Consider the following 23,201-nt stretch of genomic DNA (forward strand, 5'->3'; position numbering starts at 1 on the left):
GAACTCGCTACCCTGTGTTTAATGCATGTTGCGGCAACAGGTCGCACTGTCGCCCGTCGCTGATGTCGCCAGGCGATTGCCGCGGTCAATCGCCTGGCGACAGTCGCCGCCGCAACTGTCGCTAGTCCGCGTGAGTACGCGGACTAGCGACAGCATTATAATTGTAAATAGACGTCGCTTCCGGCGGGGGGAGGGACAACAGCGACAGCTTCCGCCGCATCAGTTGCCAGGTCCCCCCGCCGTGTGTATGCGGAGGGACCTGGCGACGAGCTGTCGCCGGCATGTCGCGCACACGCTCCCGTGTGCTAGCGACATGCCAAACAGTTGCCCGTGAGTATGGGCCATAATAGAAGTATACATTTATAACCCGTATGCGAGAACCCGGCCCAGATATAACGATCTGACCCAGGTTCCTGCATACTGTCAAGGGTTAATCGAGCGTTCTCAAAGTCCTAGTATAATTACAGCAGCGGGCTGTGTAACTCGCTTGGTGACAGATCTTTGAATTGTATGTGTGTGGTGAATCCGTTAGTGGCAGAACGCTCCCTCCATTAGTCAGTTCATCAAATTACGAACGCGGGTTACCCTTCGTGATGTACAAATGACCGTGTGAGAGGATTTCTGATGCTGATCGATTTACCCCATGTGCAGACCGGCCTTGCGGTCTGTGACAGTTAGCTGTATTGTACCTACTTGGTTGGAACTGACATTTATAGGATTTATTAGGTGCTGTAGTAGATACGCAGAACTGTGTGTAGTTAGTTACTACTTACCAAGAAGTGTACTAATTTAGCAGGATCACATAGCTGTGTTGTTTCTACTTAGAGTTAGAATTGAGACTAAAAAAAATGTATTGTGTGCTGATGTAGTACTTGTATACCTGCTATACAAGTCACCATCAACACAGCAGTTGTGTTATACTGTGTGCAGTCCCCACCCCATTAATTAAAAATTTCCTTCATTTCCATAAGACATTTTTACTCTGATAGCTAGGGCTGGTGCACACCAGAGCGGTTCTGGACCGTTTTTTAAAACGCTTGCAGGGGGAAAACCGCTTGGCTAATGAAAGTGAATGGGATGGTGCACACCAGAGCGGGTCATTTTTTCCACAAACGCAAACTCAGGGGCTGCAGCATTTTTTAGATTTCTGAGGCGTTTCAGCCTCAATGTTAAAGTATAGGAAAGTGGAAAACTGCTCTGAAAAACGCTAGATCAGATCGGTTTTCCAGGCATTTTTTGTTACAGAAGCAGTTCAGTAACAGCTTTACTGTAACAATATTTGTAATCTGCTACACAAAAACGCTCCAAAAAACTCTAGGCATGTTTAGAAAAAGTCTCTACACATGCCTAGAATCGCTCTGAAATCTGCTTCAAAAACCTCTAGCGTTTTGCAGATCTGCTAGAGGTTTTTGGTGTGCTCTGGGCCTTACACTGTTGCCCTGTTACACTTACCTCTGTGAGTTGTATCGCGGTACTCTCCCCTGCTGCTGCTCGTTGCAGTGGCCATTAAAGTCTTCCTGCGGTGCAACGCAATGTGATGGAAGTGCTCCGGGCACCACAAAAGTAACACACAAGGGGCAGTGCATTACGCAGTAAATATATATATATATATATATATATATATATATATATATATATATATATATATATATATATATATATATATATATATATATATATATAATTTATTTGTCCCTTGAGTTGCACTGTAGCAATAATGCGCTGCAGTGTGATGCGCCACAGTTTTAAAGGACACTCAAAGTGACTGCTACAAATTGCAGCTTTAAAGAGACTCCGTAACAAAAATTACATCCTGTTTTTTATCATCCTACAAGTTCCAAAAGCTATTCTAATGTGTTCTGGCTTACTGCAGCACGTTCTACTATCACCATCTCTGTAATAAATCAACTTATCTCTCTCTTGTCAGACTTGTCAGCCTGTGTCTGGAAGGCTGCCAATTTCTTCAGTGTTGTGGTTCTGTGATGTATCTCCCCCCTCCCGGCCCCTCTCTGCACACTGCCTGTGAATTATTTAGATTAGGGCAGCTTCTCTCTTCCCTCTTATCTTTTACAAGCTGGATAAATCCTCCTGAGCTGGCTGGGCTTTCACATACTAAGGAATTACATACAGGCAGAGCTGTCTGCACTCTGCAGGAAGAAACAGCCTGACACTTCAGTGGAAGATAGCTGCAGGGGGAAAGAAACACACAAATGATCTCTTGAGATTCAAAAGGAAGGGTGTATACAGCCTGCTTGTGTATGAATGTATTTTCTATGTGTGGACATACTGTACATCAACCTACTTCCTGTTTTGGTGGCCATTTTGTTTGTTTATAAACAAACTTTTTAAAACTGTTTTTAACCACTTTTAATGCGGCGAGGAGCGGCGAAATTGTGACAGAGGGTAATAGTAGATGTCCCCTAACGTACTGGTATGTTTACTTTTGTGCGATTTTAACAATACAGATTCTCTTTAAGGGGTCCACAGAGTTGCAAACCCAGAAATTACACCTCAGACACAGAAAAAAAATGTATGCTTATTTCCACCTACAGTTAATTCAGGGACCTGATCCTATCTGTGTTATGTTCACTTCTAGGTGGCATTGCTGATCCAGTCCACCCAGGTCATGCTGCCACCTATTCCATGCAAGGAATGGTTGTAGGGATGGAGGGCCCCTAAGTTTAGTGTGATAAGGAAGTAACGCTGGTGCAGCTTTCAGGACTCCACTGGAATAGATAAAGACAAAAAGTGAAAAGCACTCTGGGTAGAGCCAGCCTGGAGCCCAGAAGCTGGGCCCCGGCCTGAAGTGAGACGCATGCAAACACCAGCTGTCGCTTCACCCGCACAGCCACTGAGAACCAGTTAAGACCTATCCTGTCAGCTGTGAGCCACCCCCAGTTCACACTATGGGCTCTATTCTCAAAGAGCCAAAAGTACCGCAAAATTTTACCGGTAAATTCCCGCCAGCGGTAAACTCCGCATTTTTTTAGCATTCACTAACATTTTCCGCATGTTTGCCGCATGCGGGAAAAAAGATGCGGAAACAGGCATTATTCATGCGGGAATCATGCGGTAAAAAGGTCGCATGAAAAAGTGTTTAAAAAAAAAAAGTTAAAGTCCACCAAGCACAGCCCTTAAGCCTCCACACTTCATTAAAGTCAATGGGATGCGGAATATATCACCTACTTCTTGTAGGTGATAAAAATTCGGTAATTAACGAAGAAAAGATGCGCCTGAACATCTTTGAGAATTGATCTTTTATTGCGGAAAATACCGACTTTTGCGGAAATTTTACCGCATGAATCCCGCACTTTTATCACACTTTTTCCGCATGCGGAAAAAACATGCGGAACATTTTGAGAATCCCAACTTGCCGGTATTTTGGGTGCAAACTTCCCGCATGTACTTTACCGCATGCGGAAACTCATTGAGAATAGAGCCCAATGGGCTTGATTCACTCAACCGTGATAACTCATATCACGGCCATGCTAGCGTTTTTGCGCACGTTTTCTCGCGCAATTGTGAATTTAATTTGCGAATGCGCGTGAAAATATGCGATTGCGTGCAAATATATATATGAATATGAGTTATCACGGTTTAGTAAATCAAGCCCTATGAGCGCTTTTCTCTTTTTGTCTTTAGCTAGCAATGTAGTCTCCCTGGTGAAAGCTGGCCAGAGGCCACACTCTGCTACTGTTGTACCTAACCCATGCTCTATCTTCAGCCTTGGGCCTAGTGATTCCACTACTTCTAGGAACCTTTAGGGCATTACAATGGACAATATCACCACATTGGGTATTCTTAAGGGATTTTACACTTTGAGTGCGATACAGCGGATTACGGTGCGTTAACTGGGTAATGCATGCCTTATCAGTGATAGTGAGGCATACTTTTTTGTCTGTGTTGCAATGCATTTGAGTGTGTGTGAAAGGGTGCTTATGGGTGGCATTCATTCATTCATTCATGTTGTCAACCAGTTCCTAATGCAAGCCATCTATGCAGTCGCCTGATGCTTAAGGACCAGGCCATTTTGCGCTGATCTGCGCAGCATGGGCTCTCCAGCCCACAGCACAGATCAGCAGCAGGGCCGGGCCGAGGCATAGGCTGGAGAGGCTCCAGCCTCAGGGCGCAGTGTAGGAGGGGGCGCACAATTCATTCAGCTGTCATTTCTAATTGTGTTTGAAGCAGAAAGAAATAAGAAAAGGAGATACATGGAAGTGACTACAAGCCAGATAACTTGAGATTAAGGTGTTGGAGGCCCTGGGGTGCCTCTTAGTCTAAGAGCAATCAGTGTGTGACGGCTGGGGTGGAGGGATGGAGGGGCGCACTTTGGTGTCTCAGCCTTGGGTGCTGGAGGCCCTTGTCCCGGCTCTGATCAGCAGACAGCCAGGGCGACCAGACTCGCTCCCCCCTCCCCTTTTTTCCCCTCAGGGGGGATGTCTTGCTGGGGGGGTCTGATCGCCGCCGGCTATTTTCGCCTTGGGGGGGGGGTTCCTCAAAGCCCCCCTCCGCAGCGATTTTCGGCCTCCCTGTCCTTCCCTCCTTCTCCTCTTTCCCCTGGGATTTCCGTCCTGCGCTGCCTCTGACAGGCTTCAGCCTATCAGACTGCGGCGATCCCCGGCCAATCAGAGGCCGGGGATCGCCGATCTCCTTTACGGCGCTGTAGGCCGGGGATCGCCGATCTCCTTTACGGCGCTGTAGACAGAAAGTATGATGTAAACAGCGGGGATTTCTTCCCCGCGTGTTTACATTTCGCCTGCGAGCCACGATCAGAGGCTCGCAGGCAGTTCACGGAGACACCCTCCGTGAACTGACATGGAGCGGCCATTTCCATGTAAAACCACTTAACCCCTAGGTCCGCCGATCGGCTGACCGTGGTCATTAAGTGGTTAATGGCCCAAACTACTGCTAGGGCACTTAACTGATAGCCACCATCTCAGCATTCAATTTCGCCTCCATGGCCAATGTTTCCACTGCTTTATGTCCACTTTTTGACCGGCATGTCACCATCAAACTGCAAAGTAGTCGTGTTTTTTTTTTTTTGGGGGGGGGGGGGGGGAGATGGTCGATTTCTGTTAGGGGATGGATGAAATTAAAATCAGCCAGCATGTTGGGGCAGCAATTTTCAGCAGATTTGATGACTGTCTCAATGTATGGGCACCTTATCAATGGATAATATGTTGTGTCAATTGGATGGATAATCTGACCCAGACTGTTCCCAAGGTAGCTAGTGTAGTGAATCCTATATTGGAATACAAGTGTGGATGCAATTTGTATGCTCAATGTTTGTATTTATAAAGTTGCAGTACCCTGCTTCTGATTTATTTTAGGGCTGAGCAATGGTGTAAGTAAAGGAGGGTTGTAGGGAACCCTTGCAAAACATTGATGTGGGGAGCCCAGTATTCACTCATATATTTCCTTGCCCTCTTTTTGTGACCCTCTCAGCCTGGAGGTCTTGCAAGAAACAACAGTGGCCACCTTGTTCTTCACAGCCACAAAATCTCCATCCATCTCCATCCATGATATACCCTGCATCGGAGGAAAGTTGGTAGTTGGGTATCGCCTTACAGCTCTGGGCCCCCTGCAGTCAGCTGCTCCCCTATAATTATGCCCTTGGCCTGAGAGGTTTTGAAATTACTTGAGAAGTGCCAGTAGGTTTTGGACTTTTACCATGGGGCTCATGGTCATAAGTAAAGTTCATCTGGAAAGAGACTTAGGTTGGTTCCAGGTGCTGAACCTGAGAGACCTTAATGTTAGGTGCAGCAGGCACATGTATGCTGCTAGTCACTCTGCAGCTAAGGCAAATATAACCAGGGATAGTGAACACCCCTGCAGAGTGCTTCTTCTGTTATTAATTGATCTCGCTTTGATGGACTTTGGGAACATGTTCTCATTCCCTAATAAGCGTTTGGCAGAGCGGGGAAGGGGACATGCGCAACAAAGAAAACAAAGACTTGTGTATATACTGTATACAGCCCTAATCCTGAAGTAAAGTTTTCAGGGGCGTAACCAAGGATTTGGAATTGGTTAAAAGTCGTCTTGCATAACGTTCACAGATTTAACTCCCAATGTAAGTAAGCATGGCTTCCTCAGATTATAAGAAACATTCAACTGACATTATACAAATGTGTTGAAGTGCAAAACAAATAGGGGTTGTTGCGCTTTGATACAAGAAATGTATTCAACTGACATTATTTGTCTCCCAGAGACTCATTTCTCTACTCCTCTGCTCTTACCTGAAAACAGATAGGACACAGCACCCGGCAGTGGAACAGGTAGAGCCTACTAGGCAGGCAAGAGGGGCAGGGGAAATGCTGCCTCTTTCATTGCTTGCAGTCCAGACGGCACTGCGGAGTGAATCCGAACAAATCTACTTTTCCAGAAATATCTGGATACTGGTTTATATTATGAATATGTTAGTAAAATAGTTTATAGGCAAACTATACTGGTGGATTGTAGACCATATTAACCTGTATGTTATTTGCTAGGTGACAGTGTTGGAGGCCACTGGACGTGTTGGAGGTCGTGTACTGACTTACAGAGATCCAGAGGGCTGGTATGGGGAACTGGGACCTATGCGTATCCCATTGTCACACAGGTACATGTGATGTTTGCTATTATATTTTCAAACTAATGTTAGGGGTCAAGGGCTCTTTCATAGTTTTTGAGTATGTTTGTATTCATGTTAACATGTATTTCTTTTCATTGCATCTTTAATCTCCATCAATATTAAAAGGTGTGTTTTCAAGTTTATATTGCAACTTTCTGCTGTTTTACGAGCCCCATCCCAATGCCCCCAAAAGAATGTGAATGTTTAAGGGGAAAGCCATATACTATACATTTTTAGCATCACACCTGCACACAGTGTAAAAGAGTCCTTACTATGCTAATAACTAACCTGTCACAAACTTTGGCACTTTAACTTGTTGCACTCCTGATCAAGGGGAGAGAGACGAAGGGAGGAAACCTGACTTCCTATACTGGGCTTAGGGATGGGACTTTTGACTACCTATGCTGGGCTGGTGGGGGGTCATCTGACTTCCTATAATGGGTTCAGGGGAGCATCTGGCAACATACAGTGGGTTGCAAAAGTATTCAGCCCCCTTGAAGTTTTCCACATTTTGTCACATTACTGCCACAAACATGCATCAATTTTATTGGAATTCCACGTGAAAGACCAATACAAAGTGGTGTACATGTGAGAAATGGATCGAAAATCATACATTATTCCAAACATTTTTTTACAAATGAATATCTGCAAAGTGGGGTGTGCGTAATTATTCAGCCCCCTGAGTCAATACTTTGTAGAACCACCTTTTGCTGCAATTACAGCTGCCAGTCTTTTAGGGTATGTCTCTACCAGCTTTGCACATCTAGAGACTGAAATCCTTGCCCATTCTTCTTTGCAAAACAGCTCCAGCTCAGTCAGATTAGATGGACAGCGTTTGTGAGCAGCAGTTTTCAGATCTTGCCACAGATTCTCGATTGGATTTAGATCTGGACTTTGACTGGGCCATTCTAACACATAGATATGTTATGTTTTGTTTTAAGCCATTCCATTGTTGCCCTGGCTTTATGTTTAGGGTCATTGTCCTGCTGGAAGGTGAACCTCCGCCCCAGTCTCAAGTCTTTTGCAGTCTCCAAGAGGTTTTCTTCCAAGATTGCCCTGTATTTGGTTCCATCCATCTTCCCATCAACTCTGACCAGCTTCCCTGTCCCTGCTGAAGAGATGCACCCCCCCCCGAGCATGATGCTGCCACCACCATATTTGACAGTGGGGATGGTGTGCTCAGAGTGATGTGCAGTGTTAGTTTTCCGCCACACATAGCGTTTTGCATTTTGGCCAAAAAGTTCCATTTTGGTCTCATCTGACCAGAGCACCTTCTTCCACATGGTTGCTGTGTCCCCCACATGGCTTGTGGCAAACTGCAAACGGGACTTCTTATGCTTTCTGTTAACAATGCCTTTCTTCTTGCCACTCTTCCATAAAGGCCAACTTTGTACAGTGCATGACTAATAGTTGTCCTATGGACAGAGTCTCCCACCTGAGCTGTAGATCTCTGCAGCTCGTTCAGAGTCACCATGGTCCTCTTGACTGCATTTCTGATCAGCGCTCTCCTTGTTCGGCCTGTGAGTTTAGGTAGATGGCCTTGTCTTGGTAGGTTTACAGTTGTTCCATACTCCTTTCATTTCTGAATGATCGCTTGAACAGTGCTCCGTGGGATGTTCAAGGCTTTGGAAATCTTTTTGTAGCCTAAGCCTGCTTTAAATTTCTCAATAACTTGATCCCTGACCTGTCTTGGACCTGTCCTGTGTGTTCTTTGGACTTCACGGTGTTGTTGCTCCCAATATTCTCTTAGACAACCTCTGAGGCCCTCACAGAGCAGCTGTATTTGTACTGACATTAGATTAAACACAGGTGCACTCTATTTAGTCATTAGCACTCATCAGGCAATGTCTATAGGCAACTGACTGCACTCAGATCAAAGGGGGCCGAATAATTATGCACACACCACTTTGCAGTTATTTATTTGTAAAAAATGTTTGGAATCATGTATGATTTTCGTACCACTTCTCACGTGTACACCACTTTGTGTTGGTCTTTCATGTGGAATTCCAATAAAATTGATTCGTGTTTGTGGCAGTAATATGATAAAATGTGGAAAACTTCAAGGGGGCTGAATACTTTTGCAAAGCACTGTATACTGGGCTGGGGGCAGCACCTGACTACATATATTGGGCTGGGGGGGGCATCTGGCAACATATACTGTGCTGGGGGAAGCATCTGGCCACATATACTGGGCTTGGGGTATCTGGCTACAAATAATGGGCTGGGGAAGGGGGTTCTGGCTACATATACTGGTCTGAGAGGGTGATCTGGCTACATATACTGGGGGGGGGGGGGTGTGGAGGCATATGATTACTTGATTATTTTATCTGGAAGCATTTAATACATCATTATTTAATCTTAAGACACATGGCTACTTAATTCTATGGAGGTCATGGCTACTTTAGTTTCTGTATCTGAGGGGCATAGTAGCTATGTGGGAACCCAGCTGCTTAATTTTGGTATCTGGGGACCACACATCTGTCTGATAATAGTGTAGCCTGCAGATAAAAGCTGTGCTGCTCCTATTGTAAAATAAATTGAGGTCTCCTGTAGGAACTTCCCACTTGCCTGAGCACCCTTTCAGTAGAAAAATGGGGAGGCTGTAGGCCCTGTATGGTCTTGATCCGGCTCTGGATGGCGGTCTCCATAAACCTCTCACTCCAGGTTAACTTTAACCTTTACAGGACCGCCTAACGCCAATCGGCGTGCAGTCCTGGGGGCAGAGTTTGCAGAGGATTGCGCGCGCCGATGCACTCACATCCCAGCTTGAGTGACAGAGTTCCACTCCATCATCAGCCGCTAGGAGACTGTTAGACGGCGAAAGCGCCATCTAATAAGTGTACAGCGCTGCGATCAAAGGCCGCGCTGTACTGGGGACAGCCGTGTGACACAGCTGTCACCCCTGGGAGACACTGGAGTGATCGGCTGACATAGGCTGAAGCCTATGACAGCTGATCATGGTGATCGGCTGGCAGGGGAGGGAGAGCTGGGGAAAAATATGTAAAAAAAAAAAAAAAAAAAAAAAAAAAAAAAGGAAAATGTATTTCTAATCAAATATTTTTTATATAAAAAAAACATTGGGGGACCGATCAGACCCCACCAACAGAAAGCTCTGTTGGTGGGGAGAAAAGGGGGGGGGGAAATCACTTGTGTGCGGACTTAAATATGCAGTGGCCTATTTTGTAAAAAATGGCCTGGTCTTTGGGGGGGGGGGGTGGGGGGGGGGGTTAAGCTAAGCCCATGGTCCTTAAAGAACAAGCGACACCCATGCTAACCTAGAAATAAAAAACACATATATAAGTAGATAAATGCTACTTCTACTTACATAACAGATGTATTGTGCTATCCACATAATGATTCCTGTGAATTTTATAAAGGAAAAGCAGAAAATCCTATTCTAAGCAGTGGCCATCTTGCCAAGCTAATGCTGACATCATATCCTCCCTGACTCTTGTTTTCCCCCTCCCTTCTCTTGCTCATTGTGTATTCATTAGCTGCCCTCCTCCCAGAGTCTTCAGACATTCCCACTGTCTATTTTTTATTTACACATCCAGTCACTGAGTCACCTCAGTCTTGCTTGTAAACACAAGTAATCAGAGGGTGTTCCTGATAAGCAGCTAGATAGGGAAGTAAATAGAAGAGGAGGAATATATTATAGATAAAAAGAACTCCCAGCATTCAACTGTTTGGCACTGTTTGGCACTAGGGCCAGTGCTCCTAAAGTATGTGATAACTACAAACCATAACAGCAGAAAAAGTTTTGCAAGTTTTGAATGCAGGATTAGCATCTTTATCACTTAATACACCCAGACCAGTTGCTGTTTGAAATTTTTGATTTTTATGGTGACAATACCGCTTTAAGTTGTTAAAGGCACTTATCCTTGTCCTGCTGTATATCATCTGATGTGACCATGAACATTTGTGTGCCTTTTGACAGCACATTATTTGATATACAAAGGATTTTATCATCACATCCAACCTGAGTGATCATGTCCACAGCAAGCTTTGCAGCCAGAAGGATGAGTATTATCTTTCCTTCCTCATAGGCTTGTGCGGGAATATGTACGGCAGTTTAGGCTGCAGTTGAATGAATTCATTTCATCAGATGAAGACAATATTTACCTGTTCAACAACATAAGACAAGTACAGAAGAATGTTATGAAGAATCCAAACCTGTTTGGCTTTCGCCTGACAGAAAATGAAGAAAGGAAATCTACAGATGATCTGTTCTTTGATGCTGTATTTCAGGTATAGTATTTCATTGTCATCCAAATGCTTTCTCTATCATGCTCCTTCTCACCCAGGGCTGAATCCATGGAAAGGTCACTGCATTGTCTAGATGCTGCATATTCTTCATTTTTATTGATAGTGAACTATTGTCTGTCTGCAGAGGTGAAATTAGAGGGGGGACAGTCCCTGTAGCTAGAGGAGGGCCCACAGTCGAGGTGGGGGGCCCAACTTCTTACACTCCCTCTAAAAGCCCCTCAGGACTAGGGATGATCAATGAAATGCAAATATTTCTGAGTTTATGTAAATTTATGTACATTTTTATGCAAAGCTATGCAGCTTGAAATGGACCAATCATGTCCCACCCAGGTTTAAATTGGTCTGTTTTCAAGCTGCAAATACTTGATGAAAATGTACATAAATTTGCAAAAGGTCATTTGCATATCATTGATCATCCCTACTCGGGGCCCCTCCTCCCAGAGTAGGTCTTATTGTTGCCAGCCATATCAGCCAGGGCTTCAAGGCGACCACACTTGTTATATAGTAGATGGGTCACCAAGGGCGACAAGTGGGTGTGAACATGGGGTGGGCAACCATTTGTAGTTATGCCCCTATAAGCACCCACCAAGCCTTAACCATTTCAGCCTGCATGTTGTTTTCACCTTAAGGATGGAAGCAATTTTCCCCTGTACTAGTGCTCCTCCTGTTCATTTGCCAATAACTTTATCAAATGTACAGCGCTGTGTAATATGTTGGCGCTTTATAAATACAATAAATAAATCTTATCACACCTAAATGATCTCCATCCCCTATAGTTTTAAAATAAACAATGCTACTATAGATAAAACTCACATTTTATTTGCCCAGTTTTTCCAGCTTTCACATTTAAATTATGTTCCTAGTAGTACAATGAATGCTGACAATATATTATTTGTAACTAAAGGTGTATTTTTTCTGTAGTACCCTATCAATAATTACAAGCCCCTTATTTGCTAAAATAAAATATATCCTCATTACGTACATATTAGAAAAGCTCAGCCCTAGGGTGACTATTTATTTATATATTTTATTTTTTTTAACTGTCTTTTTTTTTTTTTTCCTATGTGTTTTTTTTTTTTATTTTTGGTAGCTATGACGGAGGGTGGGAGGTTAACCTCCCTGGCGGTTTGATTATTTTAGGGTCTTTTTTTTAAAAATTTCAGACCCTAAAATCGGGAAAAAAAATCATGCCACCATAGTCTCTGCAGCAGCACCTGCTCTTACTCACCTCCCTGGGCTCCAGCGCTGCAATTTTACCTATGTCTGCCGGGTGGTGCTGTAACTCTGTGGTGAGATCGATGATGGCGATCTCACCAGAGTGATTCAGAGCCTCGGAGGACAGGAAGAAGAATGGCTACCGACATCTGGATCCCCCGGGAGGTGAGTAAAAACGCATGCTGTACTCTGCATAGAGCTCTCGGCGGCTAGCCCGTGCGTAGCTCGGGATTACTGCCAGGGAGGTTAGTAAGGTTTTAGTGAATATTACATTTTTTTTTTTTTACTTTCATTTTATTTTTTTCGGCACTAGGTGGTGCTATACACTATCCTGATAGTTACCAGGAAGTGTTCTATCTTTAATTTTTACTACATTTGTACTTTTTTAGTTTTATGAATCAACATACCTCATGATTCGAGGTATGTTGATTCATTCAAAGGGGCTTTGGTTGGCAGGGGCTTCAGTTTGCTTCACCAATTGATCCCCTGTAAGTGTCGCTGGGAACAAGCAGTGGGAGCATGCGCACGCACCCGCCACAACAGTGTATGTGGATACGCGACCAGTTAGCCCAGCACAGCTCCTATCTGGATGAGATAGAATTAAAGGACTTCCGAGGCTAACTCAAAAAAAAAAAAAGGTAAATACCTGCATTACATTTAAAGGCACGGAGGACACAGTATGCGCCCTCCGTGCCATTACGCAAGGTCCCCACCACTCAATAGCCCCCCGGGCCGGCTCCCGAACCCACGGCCGTGGGGTCGGGCTCTCCTGCCTCCACTAACATGGCCGCATGAGCTAGCCGCAAGTGCAGCTGCACAGCTCTAGGGCCTACCCCCCGATCCACGCTACAGGAGACAGCCTGTAGCATGGATCGGGGGGTAGGCCGTAGAGCTGCGCAGCCGCACTCGCGGCTATGTGGACTGCGCAGCCACGGCCAGCTCATGCGGCCATGTTAGTGGAGGCAGGAGAGCCTGACCCGGGCCGTGGGGTCGGGAGCCGGCCCGGAGGGCTATTGAGCGGCAAGGACCCGGCGTAACAGCACGGAGGGCGTGGACGGCATCCTCCGTGCCTTCAAATGTGATGCAGGTATTTAACCTTTTTTTTTTTTTTTTTTTTTTTTTTTTTTTTTTTTTTTTTTTTTTTTTAGTTGGCCTCGGAAGTCCTTTAAGAGATTAATACTATAAGGAGTAGGATTAGGCTAGGTAGAGGGTTAAGAGTCCCTGGAGAGCATACATATATATTTGCTCACATTTGCTCACTTCCGGCTGAATTATAGCAAATGCGGCACCCTCTGTTTTCTTTAAGTCCCTTATACCTTCCTAGCGGTTTTGGGTCACCATGCGCTATCTGTGTATTTTTTTGTCCTAGACTGCAGTCTTCTCATTGAGAGTAAGACTGTGCCTTCCTCCATACAGTTGAAACAGGGGGAACGATGCAATGAAGGCTTTAGCAGCATCCACACCGACAGAGCCAGAAAACTAACTCACTATTACAGCTGTGCGTAGAGGTACAAGATTTTTGCAGTATAACAGGACTAGTCGATTGGCTTAAGCTTTTGACTCTACAAATGAGTACATGTGTGCTTTTCCTAAATGATCAGCAGAAGCTCGGTATACAGAGGCGCCAGAGTAGAGTAAAACGTTTTGAAAACCGTTTAAAAGCAGAGGGGGATGTTAGGGTGGACTCACCTCCCTCTTACAAAAAAAAACTCACTCGAGTCTCGATAAAACAGAATTGACAAATAATTTATTCAACTCCACAAATGCAACGCGTTTCTCGGGCGTGACCCCGCTTCCTCAGGCAAAAATGGGAGCACAACTCAGTGGGTCAAGCAGTAGGTTTGAGCGCCTCTGTCTTTTCCTAAAGGCGATGCTACTCCTTTACCATATATTTTGTTATTATTATTATTATAAAGCACCAACATATTCCGTGGCAATGTACAAAGTAATAAACGAACATGGAGTACATAATAATACAGACAAATGGAATACACCAATATACAAAATAAGTAATTGGTGACAAAATATAGAATCGATACAAAATACAGAATTGGTAACAAAAGTAACATGATGGATAAAATGTATAATGAATTTCAAGACACAAAAGCGTGAGAGCCCTGCCCTTGTGAGCTTACAATCTAAAGGAATAGGGGGAAAATAAGAGGTTGGATAGTATACAATAATCATACCTAGAGGCAGTGTGTTTTAGGATATCTAGTAGGAGTGCAACTTGGCCTTAGGACAAAGGGGAAGTGGCATAAAGTAGGGCGTATGCTTGTCGGAACAAGTGAGTTTTGAGATATCCTTTAAAGGTAACAAAGGTTGGAGAGTGATGGATGTGTTGTGGGAGGGCATTCCAGAGGAGGGGTGAAGCACATGCCAAATCTTGTATATGTGAACGTGAGGAGGTAATTCTACAGGAAGATAACAGAAGGTCATGTGCAGATCTGAGATTGTGCAGAGTTTTGTAGCTTAGGGATAAGAATTTGAACTTAATCCCCTGGTTAATTGGTAGCCAATGAAGCGCTTGACAGAGATGGGCAACAGAGGAAAAACCAGAAGAAAGATGAATGAGATGAGCAGACGAGTTCAGTACACATTTTAGCAGTGCCAGTCTGTTAGTTGGTAGTCCACATACAGTGGGTTGCAAAAGTATTCGGTCCCCTTGAAGTTTTTTCACATTTTGTCATATTACTGCCACAAACATGCATCAATTTTATTGGAATTCCACGTGAAAGACCAACACAAAGTGGTGTACATGTGAGAAGTGGAACGAAAATCATACAGGATTCCAAACATTTTTTACAAATAAATAACTGCAAAGTGGGGAGTGCGTAATTATTCGGCCCCCTGAGTCAATACTTTGGAGAACCTTTTGCTGCAATTACCGAGCCACCACCATATTTGACAGTGGGGATGGTGTGTTCAGAGTGATGTGTAGTGTTAGTTTTCTGCCACACATAGCATTTTGCATTTTGGCCAAAAAGTTCCATTTTGGTCTCATCTGACCAGAGCACCTTCTTCCACATGTTTGCTGTGTCCCCCACATGGCTTATGGCAAACTGCAAACAGGACTTCTTATGCTTTCTGTTAACAATGCCTTTCTTCTTGCCACTCTTCCATAAAGGCCATCTTTGTACAGTGCACGACTAATAGTTGCCCTATGGACAGAGTCTCCCACCTGAGCTGTAGATCTCTGCAGCTCGTCCAGAGTCACCATGGGCCTCTTGACTGCATTTCTGATAAGCGCTCTCCTTGTTCGGCCTGTGAGTTTAGGTGGATGGTAGGTTTACAGTTGTGCCATACTCCTTCTTCTATTTCTGAATGATCGCTTGAACATTGCTCCGTGGGATGTTCAAGGCTTTGGAAATCTTTTTGTAGCCTAAGCCTGCTTTAAATTTCTCAATTACTTGATCCCTGACCTGTCTTGTGTGTTCTTTGGACTTCACGGTGTTGTTGCTCCCAATATTCTCTTAGACAACCTCTGAGGCCCTCACAGGGCAACTGTATTTGTACTGACATTAGATTACACACAGGTGCACTCTATTTAGTCATTAGCACTCATCAGGCAATGTCTATAGGCAACTGACTGCACTCAGATCAAAGGGGGCTGAATAATTATGCACACATGACTTTGCAGTTATTTATTTGTAAAAAATGTTTGGAATCCTGTATGATTTTCGTTCAACACAAAGTGGTGTACACATGAGAAGTGGGTCTTTCATGTGGAATTCCAATAAAGTTGATTCATGTTTGTGGCAGTAATATGACAAAATGTGGAAAACTTCAAGGGGGCCGAATACTTTTGCAACCCACTGTAGTAGTGTATTACAATAGTCCAGGTGAGATATAAGAGCATGTTAACATTTTAGTTGTGTCTTGAGTGAGAAAAGGTTGGATATGAGATATGTTTTTGAGTTGGATGGAGATGACAGAAGCTGGTTAGGGAGTGAATGTGAGGTATTAAAACGAGGAGTCAAAGATTACCCCTAAGCACCGTGCTTTGGGAACTGAAGTTATAACATGTATTGGTATTTCAGGCGGAGTGGTAGACAGAGAATGTGGAAAAATGATTAGTTCTGATATTTTTTTTGTTTCTTTTTAGTATCTAAAACATGTAAACAAGAGTGATTGCTCTGAAATACTGGATGGGTTTGACAAAGAATCAGTGCAGGTAATTCCATGAAACAATTGTTTTATGCTACACTTGTTTTGTTTTTTTCTTCATACGTTTATAGTTTGACAGTATGGCATATTTAAATAATGGCTAAACTTTCTGGAGAACACAGCCCTAGAATCACACTTTAAAGTTTTTTTGAACTTTATTTTTATTTTTTTTTATTGTACATGTTAAAATGTAATTGGTGGTTGCTTTGGGTTACATCAAATTCTTTTGGCACCATATCGCAGGAACTGAACTTGACATTCTCCCAGCCAGCAGATAGCTCATCTCAAAAGTGGAATGCAGACGCCTCAAGCTTTAAGGAATTTATTTGGCAAATAAAGTAATACAGGTGTGGGCATCAGCAATCTTATTTCAGCAAAGCACAAATGTGAAGCACTGCAGTGCCATACCTTCATGAGCTACTGCTAGTGAATAACTCAGGTTCTGCCTTAAAGAGACACTGAAGAAAAAAAAATTATGATATAATGAATTGGTTGTGTAGCACAGATAATTACTAGAACATTAGTAGCAAAGAAAATATTCTCATATTTTTATTTTCAGTTACAGTGGGATGCAAAAGTTTGGGCAACCTTGTTAATTGTCATGATTTTCCTGTATAAATTCTTGGTTGTTACGATAAAAAATGTCAGTTAAATTTATCATCTGGAGGCACATACACAGTGATATTTAAGAAGTGAAATGACGTTTTTATTGCATTTACAGAAAGTGTGCAATAATTGTTTAAATAAAATTAGGCAAGTGCATAAATTTGGGCACCAAAAAAAAAGAAATAAAATCAATATTTAGTAAATCCTCCTTTTGCAGAAATTACAGCCTCTAAACGCTTCCTGTAGGTTCCAATGAGAGTCTGGATTCAGGTTGAAGGTATTTTGGACCATTCCTCTTTACAAAACATCTCTAGTTCATTCAGGTTTGATGGCTTCCGAGCATGCACAGCTCTCTTTAACTCACACCACAGATTTTCAATTATATTCAGGTCTGGAGACTAAGATGGCCATTCCAGAACATTGTACTTGTTCCTCTGCATGAATGCCTTAGTGGATTTTGAGCAGTGTTTAGGGTCGTCGTCTTGTTGAAAGATCTAGCCCCAGCGCAGCTTCAGCTTTGTCACTGATTCCTGGACATTGGTCTCCAGAATCTGCTGAAACTGAGAGGAATCTATGCACCCCTCAACTTTGACAAGATTCCCAGTCCATGCACTGGTCATACAGCCCCACAGCATGATGGAACCACTACCAGATTTTACTTTAGGTAACAGGTGTTTTTCTAGGAATATATACTGAAGAGCCAGTTACTAATGTTCTAGTAATTATCCATACTACACAACAAATTATTATATCATTTTTATTTTTTTGCTTCAGTGTCTCTTTAAGGGTGGAGTGGTCCCGTGTATAAGCATGTTTGCTAAAAAGGAAATTTTCAGAGCTGGAGGGATCCATTCTCTATGAAAGATTGGGCATGAGGTGGTATGTGAGGGTTGGGGGTCCACATCAAACAGTTGATAGGAAAGGGGAAAAACAGTTACTGTTCTAGGCCAACCCATCTGACCACACATCTAAGGGAAGCCCACTGTAGCATTTTCACCAGTCTTGAGGTCAGGGGCATTTCTAGGCATAGGCATTACGGGCCATTGCCTGGAATGCCATTGGTCCTGGGGGCGTCATAACACTGGATTAAGCCCCATCCCCACGGGTGCTCTATCAGCTGCTTCTGCTGCACTCAGGTAGCATAAGTTGCAGGCAGCTGCCATTGTGTCCCTCCCCCAGTACATCTACATCCCTCTGTTCCCCTTTGTGCCTCCTTCAGTCCCCCATGCCACTTTTATCCCCCTCTGCCGCCTTCTGTCCCCATTTGTTCCTCTTTCTGTCTCCATTTGCTTCATTCAATCCCCCTGTGCCACCTCTGCTTCCCTGTGCCTCTTTGAGCCTCCTTCTGTCCCCTTGTGTCTCCTCTGTCCCCTTGTGCTACCTCTGCCTGAACAAACCTGGTACCAATAGCTGAAACGCATTTCTGACCAATCTATGTTCTATACTGTTTTTGGCTTAAAGTGGACCCAAACTAAATATACAAGATTTCAGAAATAAAATCTATTTTCTAAATTATAATAATAAATAGCAGCCTTTTTTCAGCTGCATGATGACAAATATAAAATATTTTACATTTATTGGAGAAACCCCTCCTTTCCTTTCATATTGCCGGCAAATAATCCGGCAAACTGGTGGAGTAGATGGTGTCCAGCAAAGGAGGAATTGCTAATGGCTGCCCCCAGTATAACCCTAGTTATGCAAAGAGGAGGGTGAAAAGCATGCACTGAAATGCTCATAGGCTTGAAGGAGTGTTTATCTATATTTGTATGTGTCAGAGTGGTGCAACTAAATATTTTGAATTAAAAAAATGTTTGGTTTGAGTCCGCTTTAAGAGAGAACATATGAGACTTTCAATATAGTGGTTACTGAAGATATAGAAACATTCTAAGACAAGGATTGCCCGTAACAAATGTAAATGGAAAATAAAGCAGTAAAATGGATTAGGGAAATAAAATCATAAAAGATCACATACAAAAAAAATTGTCTACAGGACAGACTTTATATTGTCTATGGGAAAATGTGAGGGGATGTATCCTACAGTATATGATTCGTTCAATTTATTTTTGTAAAAAATTTTAGGACATTTATCTACTTGTGGGATCTTGTCACTCAGATACGTTTTAAACAATTGACAATACTCTACTGTTATTAATAAAGTACTATTATTATTTTAAACATTTACACTGCAATCATGTTTTATGGTTATAGAACAAGGATGGAAATAATAAACAACTGAAGGTTATTTCATTAATACTATTGCAGGCATTCCTGACAAAAGAAGGAAATCTGAGCTTGGGAGCTCTTCAGATGCTCAGCACCTACTGGGGTTTAAACAGCCTTCTCTATGGCTCATTTATGGAGTCCCTTAATGATGCGATTGTCTTTAACACCACCAGGTATAAGATAAAAGGGGCATAACTATCAATGCTAACCAATCACCTTTCAGCTATCCCTTTCCTAATGCAAGATATGTAATTAAACTCTTGGATTGGTTGCTGTTGGTATCATTTTCCCATCATGTTTTTTCTGGGTCATATGACTCTAAAGGGGGCCACTAATGATACAATTTGCTGAATGATCGATTCTTCTTATGAACGATCGTAAATGATCATTTGGGACCATTAATGGACAAAAATCTCTTAAACGATCTGATTAGATTAATTATATCAATCCGAATTTTGGTGTGATCTCATCAATCTGATTGCATTAGTTAGGAGATTTTTGTCCATTAGTGGTCCCAAAAAATCATTTACAATCGTTCAAGAATCGTTCATAATTGATTGTTTAGCAAATTGTATAATTAGTAGCCACTTTTAGGGCTTGTACATACTAGCACAGGTAATTTTTTGAGCAATCAGTCATTCTGTTTGATTTTTTCTGATTGATGATCAAAAACAAGATTCCACAGAAAACAGTAAACATGTTCAATCATATATTAACATAAGTTTTAATAGGAGCTTATCCATGGCTGTCTACCACCACACAGGTAGGAGTACCCTGGATACCAGCAGCTCAAGTGACAACTTTTATTACAAAATTACCAAATAGACATTACATCTCCACACACCTACGCACAGTCCAATCTAGTCATGTCATAAGATGTATATGAAAAGAAATGCCATCAATTTGTTTTAGGGCAGTCACTTGCAAAAGCCACGAAAGATTGGCGATACAGATCAGTTGATTTCCTGTGGTGTTGCATCAATTGCAAGCAATTTCAGTATCCAGCACTATACGATCTTATGCCAAAGACCACTATAGCACAAGTTCTTAAAGTTATTGGAAGTCGTGAATTAAAAATAAAAAAGCCAGATCCTTACCTAAGGAGAGGGAAGGCTCTGGGTCTGAATGAGCCTTCCCTCTCCACTACCTCTTCTCTCCCAGTGTCCTTGGTGCAGCGCTGACTCCCGTGTTTGAATCCTCCACTGGAGGGGGCTTCAGAAGTGTTCAGGAGCAGACTCCGAGACAGGTGGCTCCATACTGCGTACACACGAGTGTGCGAGAGAGGGCGCTCGCACGTGCGCAGTATGGAGTGTCCCTTCTTCAGAAGCACTCGGGCTCCCAAAGACTTTCCGAAGCCTCCTTCGGCAGCGGAGCAATAAGTATTTGACTAAATTAGTCAAATACTGCTCCCAGGGACAGCGCTGCATCGGGAGAGGAGCGAGAAGGCTGTATAGGACCCAGACCCTACCCTTTCCTTAAGTATCTGGCTTTTTGTTTTTTACTGACGGTTCCCATTCACTTTAAGCATGGCTACCACCTGAGGGAAGAAGCTGTTCCTGTACCTAGAAGTTTCAGTACCTATCTAAATCCCTCCTACTTCAAGAACTTAATAGAGGCAGAAGCAAATGGGAATGTATTGCAGAACATGATTTGTAATACTGTAGAATGGGAGTATAACATTTAAGCATTTTAATTACACTTGGTGTTGCCGGTTCAGTCTTAGGCCTAGTGCACACCGAGCGGTTTTTGGAGCGATCTGCCGGCCGCATCCGCCTGTAAAAACGCTTGGCTAATGTCAGCCCCGTTTCTTGCCCCGTGCGGAGCGTGCCGCCGCCCGGGGCGCTGTTGGGAGGGGGGCGCTATAATGGAGGGGGGAGCCGGAGCCGCGGGGAGGGCAGCCCGACCTCTCCCTCCCTCTCCTCTCCCGGGCGCCCTCCGTGCTCCCCCCTCAGATGCAGAGTCCGTGAGCAGCAGGGAAGCGCTGTTTACAACTCACCGGCTGCCTGGCTCCAAGCGCTGCTCTCTCGCCGCTGGTCTCCTCTCTCTCTCTGTATACGTACTGATACACGCTGCTTCCTGTAGCCGGAAGCAGCGTGTATCAGTATGTATACAGAGAGAGGAGACCAGCGGCGAGAGAGCAGCGCTTGGAGCCAGGCAGCCGGTGAGTTGTAAACAGCGCTTCCCTGCTGCTCACAGACTCTGCATCTGAGGGGGGAGCACGGAGGGCGCCCGGGAGAGGAGAGGGAGGGAGAGGTCGGGCTGCCCTCCCTGCGGCTCCCCCCTCCATTATTGGGGGCATCTACCTATCTAACCTATTCTGGGGGCACCTACCTAATCTAACCTACGCTGGGGGGCAGCTGCTAATCTAACCTACGCTGGGGGGCACCTACCTATCTAACCTACGCTGGGGGGCACCTACCTATCTAACCTACACTGGGGGGCACCTACCTAATCTAACCTACACTGGGGGGCAGCTACCTATCTAACCTATACTGGGGGCAGCTACCTAATCTAACCTACGCTGGGGGGCAGCTACCTATCTAACCTATACTGGGGGCAGCTACCTAATCTAACCTACGCTGGGGGGCAGCTACCTATCTAACCTACACTGGGGGGCACCTACCTAATCTAACCTACGCTGGGGGGCAGCTACCTATCTAACCTACACTGGGGGGCAGCTACCTATCTAACCTACACTGGGGGGCAGCTACCTAATATAACCAACACTGGGGGGGGGGCAGCTACCTATCTAACCTACACTGGGGGGCAGCTACCTAATCTAACCTATACTGGGGGGCAGCTACCTATCTAACCTATACTGGGGGGGCACCTACCTAACCTATACTGGGGGGCACCTACCTAACCTATACTGGGGGGGGCAGCTACCTTATCTAACCTATACTGGGGGGCAGCTACCTAATCTAACCTATTCTGGGGGGCACCTGTCTAATCTAGCCTATACTAGGGGGCACCTACCTAATCTAACCTATACTGAGAGGCACCTACCTATCTAACCTAGGGGGGGGGGGCACAATTTTTACACCCTCGCCCTGGGTGCATTTTAGCCTAGAAACTGCACTGGCTAATGTATTGCAATGGGATGGTGCACACTGGTGGTTTGAGGTTTTTGCCAAGCCGCAAACGCGCCTCCTGCTGCACGTTTGCGGTTTTCGGAAGCGTTTCGTCCTCAATGTAAAGTATAGGAAAACCGCAATCCGCTCTGAAAAATGCTACTTCAGAGCGGTTTGCCAGGCGTTTTTGTTACAGAAGCTGTTCAGTAACAGCTTTTACTGTAACAATATGTGTAATGTGCTACACAAAAACGCACCCAAAACCGCTAGGTATGTTTAGAAAACCTCTCTAAACATACCTAGAATCGCTCTGAAATCAGCTCCCAAAGCCGCTAGCATATTGCGGATCTGCTAGCGGTTTTGGTGTGCACTGGGCCTCAGAACTGCGCATGTGCAGGACTCTCATGCTGGCCGGTGTGATGACGCATAGCGTGAGCTGCGGGGAAGTACAAAGGCAACTTCAGGCCGAAGTCGCAGAATAACGGGGCCGCCAGCAGGGACCTTGCAGGCTACGTTGGGCTGGAGGAAGCCCCAAGTAAGTCCATATTGCATTTTTACAGAGAGCTCAGGGTCCCTTTTAAGCAACTGCCAAGTCAAATTCCTTGTAAGTGCAAACTTATTTGGCCATATCAATTGATTCTGATTCAGGAGCAGGAAATCATTATAGGCAGTAGGGCTGGATGTGTGGGGAACTGGGAAATAGAATGTATGGCTTCCCTGAGCAAGAACACTAATAAAGTGTGGAAGTAGGCAAAGCATAGTACAGCCTCAAACTGTTAGTGATTGCGGTTGGGGAACAGCATTTGGCGTTTCCTTGTATAAGACTCTGCTGTAAACTTCCTAAAAAGTAAATTTTCTGTATTTATTTATTTTTGTATTGTAGGTTGGATGAGATTACTGGAGGTTTTGATCAGCTGCCCTTAGCCTTTGCGCATCGTCTAGGTGCCGCAATTAGACTAAATTCTACCGTTGTTACAGTCACGAGAACAGCAAAATCTGTTATTGTCCAGTACCGTAAAAACAGAGCTTCACTTCCTAGCAGC

At 44.2% G+C, this 23,201-nt stretch overlaps 1 protein-coding gene across 3 annotated transcripts in view; it reads left to right on the plus strand.

Annotated features, from left to right (window-relative positions):
• LOC137522698 (L-amino-acid oxidase-like) overlaps nt 1-23,201 on the plus strand; it is a 51,209-nt gene that overhangs the window by 27,196 nt on the left and 812 nt on the right. For all 3 annotated transcript variants that reach the window (XM_068242765.1, XM_068242763.1, XM_068242764.1), the window contains exons 3-7: nt 6,489-6,598; nt 10,657-10,858; nt 16,197-16,265; nt 19,127-19,260; nt 23,042-23,201. The exon at nt 23,042-23,201 is cut by the window's right edge and continues 812 nt beyond it. In XM_068242765.1, coding sequence (XP_068098866.1) covers nt 6,489-6,598; nt 10,657-10,858; nt 16,197-16,265; nt 19,127-19,260; nt 23,042-23,201 — 675 coding nt within the window. The remainder of the gene's footprint in view (nt 1-6,488; nt 6,599-10,656; nt 10,859-16,196; nt 16,266-19,126; nt 19,261-23,041) is intronic.

Source organism: Hyperolius riggenbachi, chromosome 6 (genome assembly GCF_040937935.1).
Source record: "Hyperolius riggenbachi isolate aHypRig1 chromosome 6, aHypRig1.pri, whole genome shotgun sequence".
In the NCBI taxonomy this organism is placed as follows: domain Eukaryota; kingdom Metazoa; phylum Chordata; class Amphibia; order Anura; family Hyperoliidae; genus Hyperolius; species Hyperolius riggenbachi.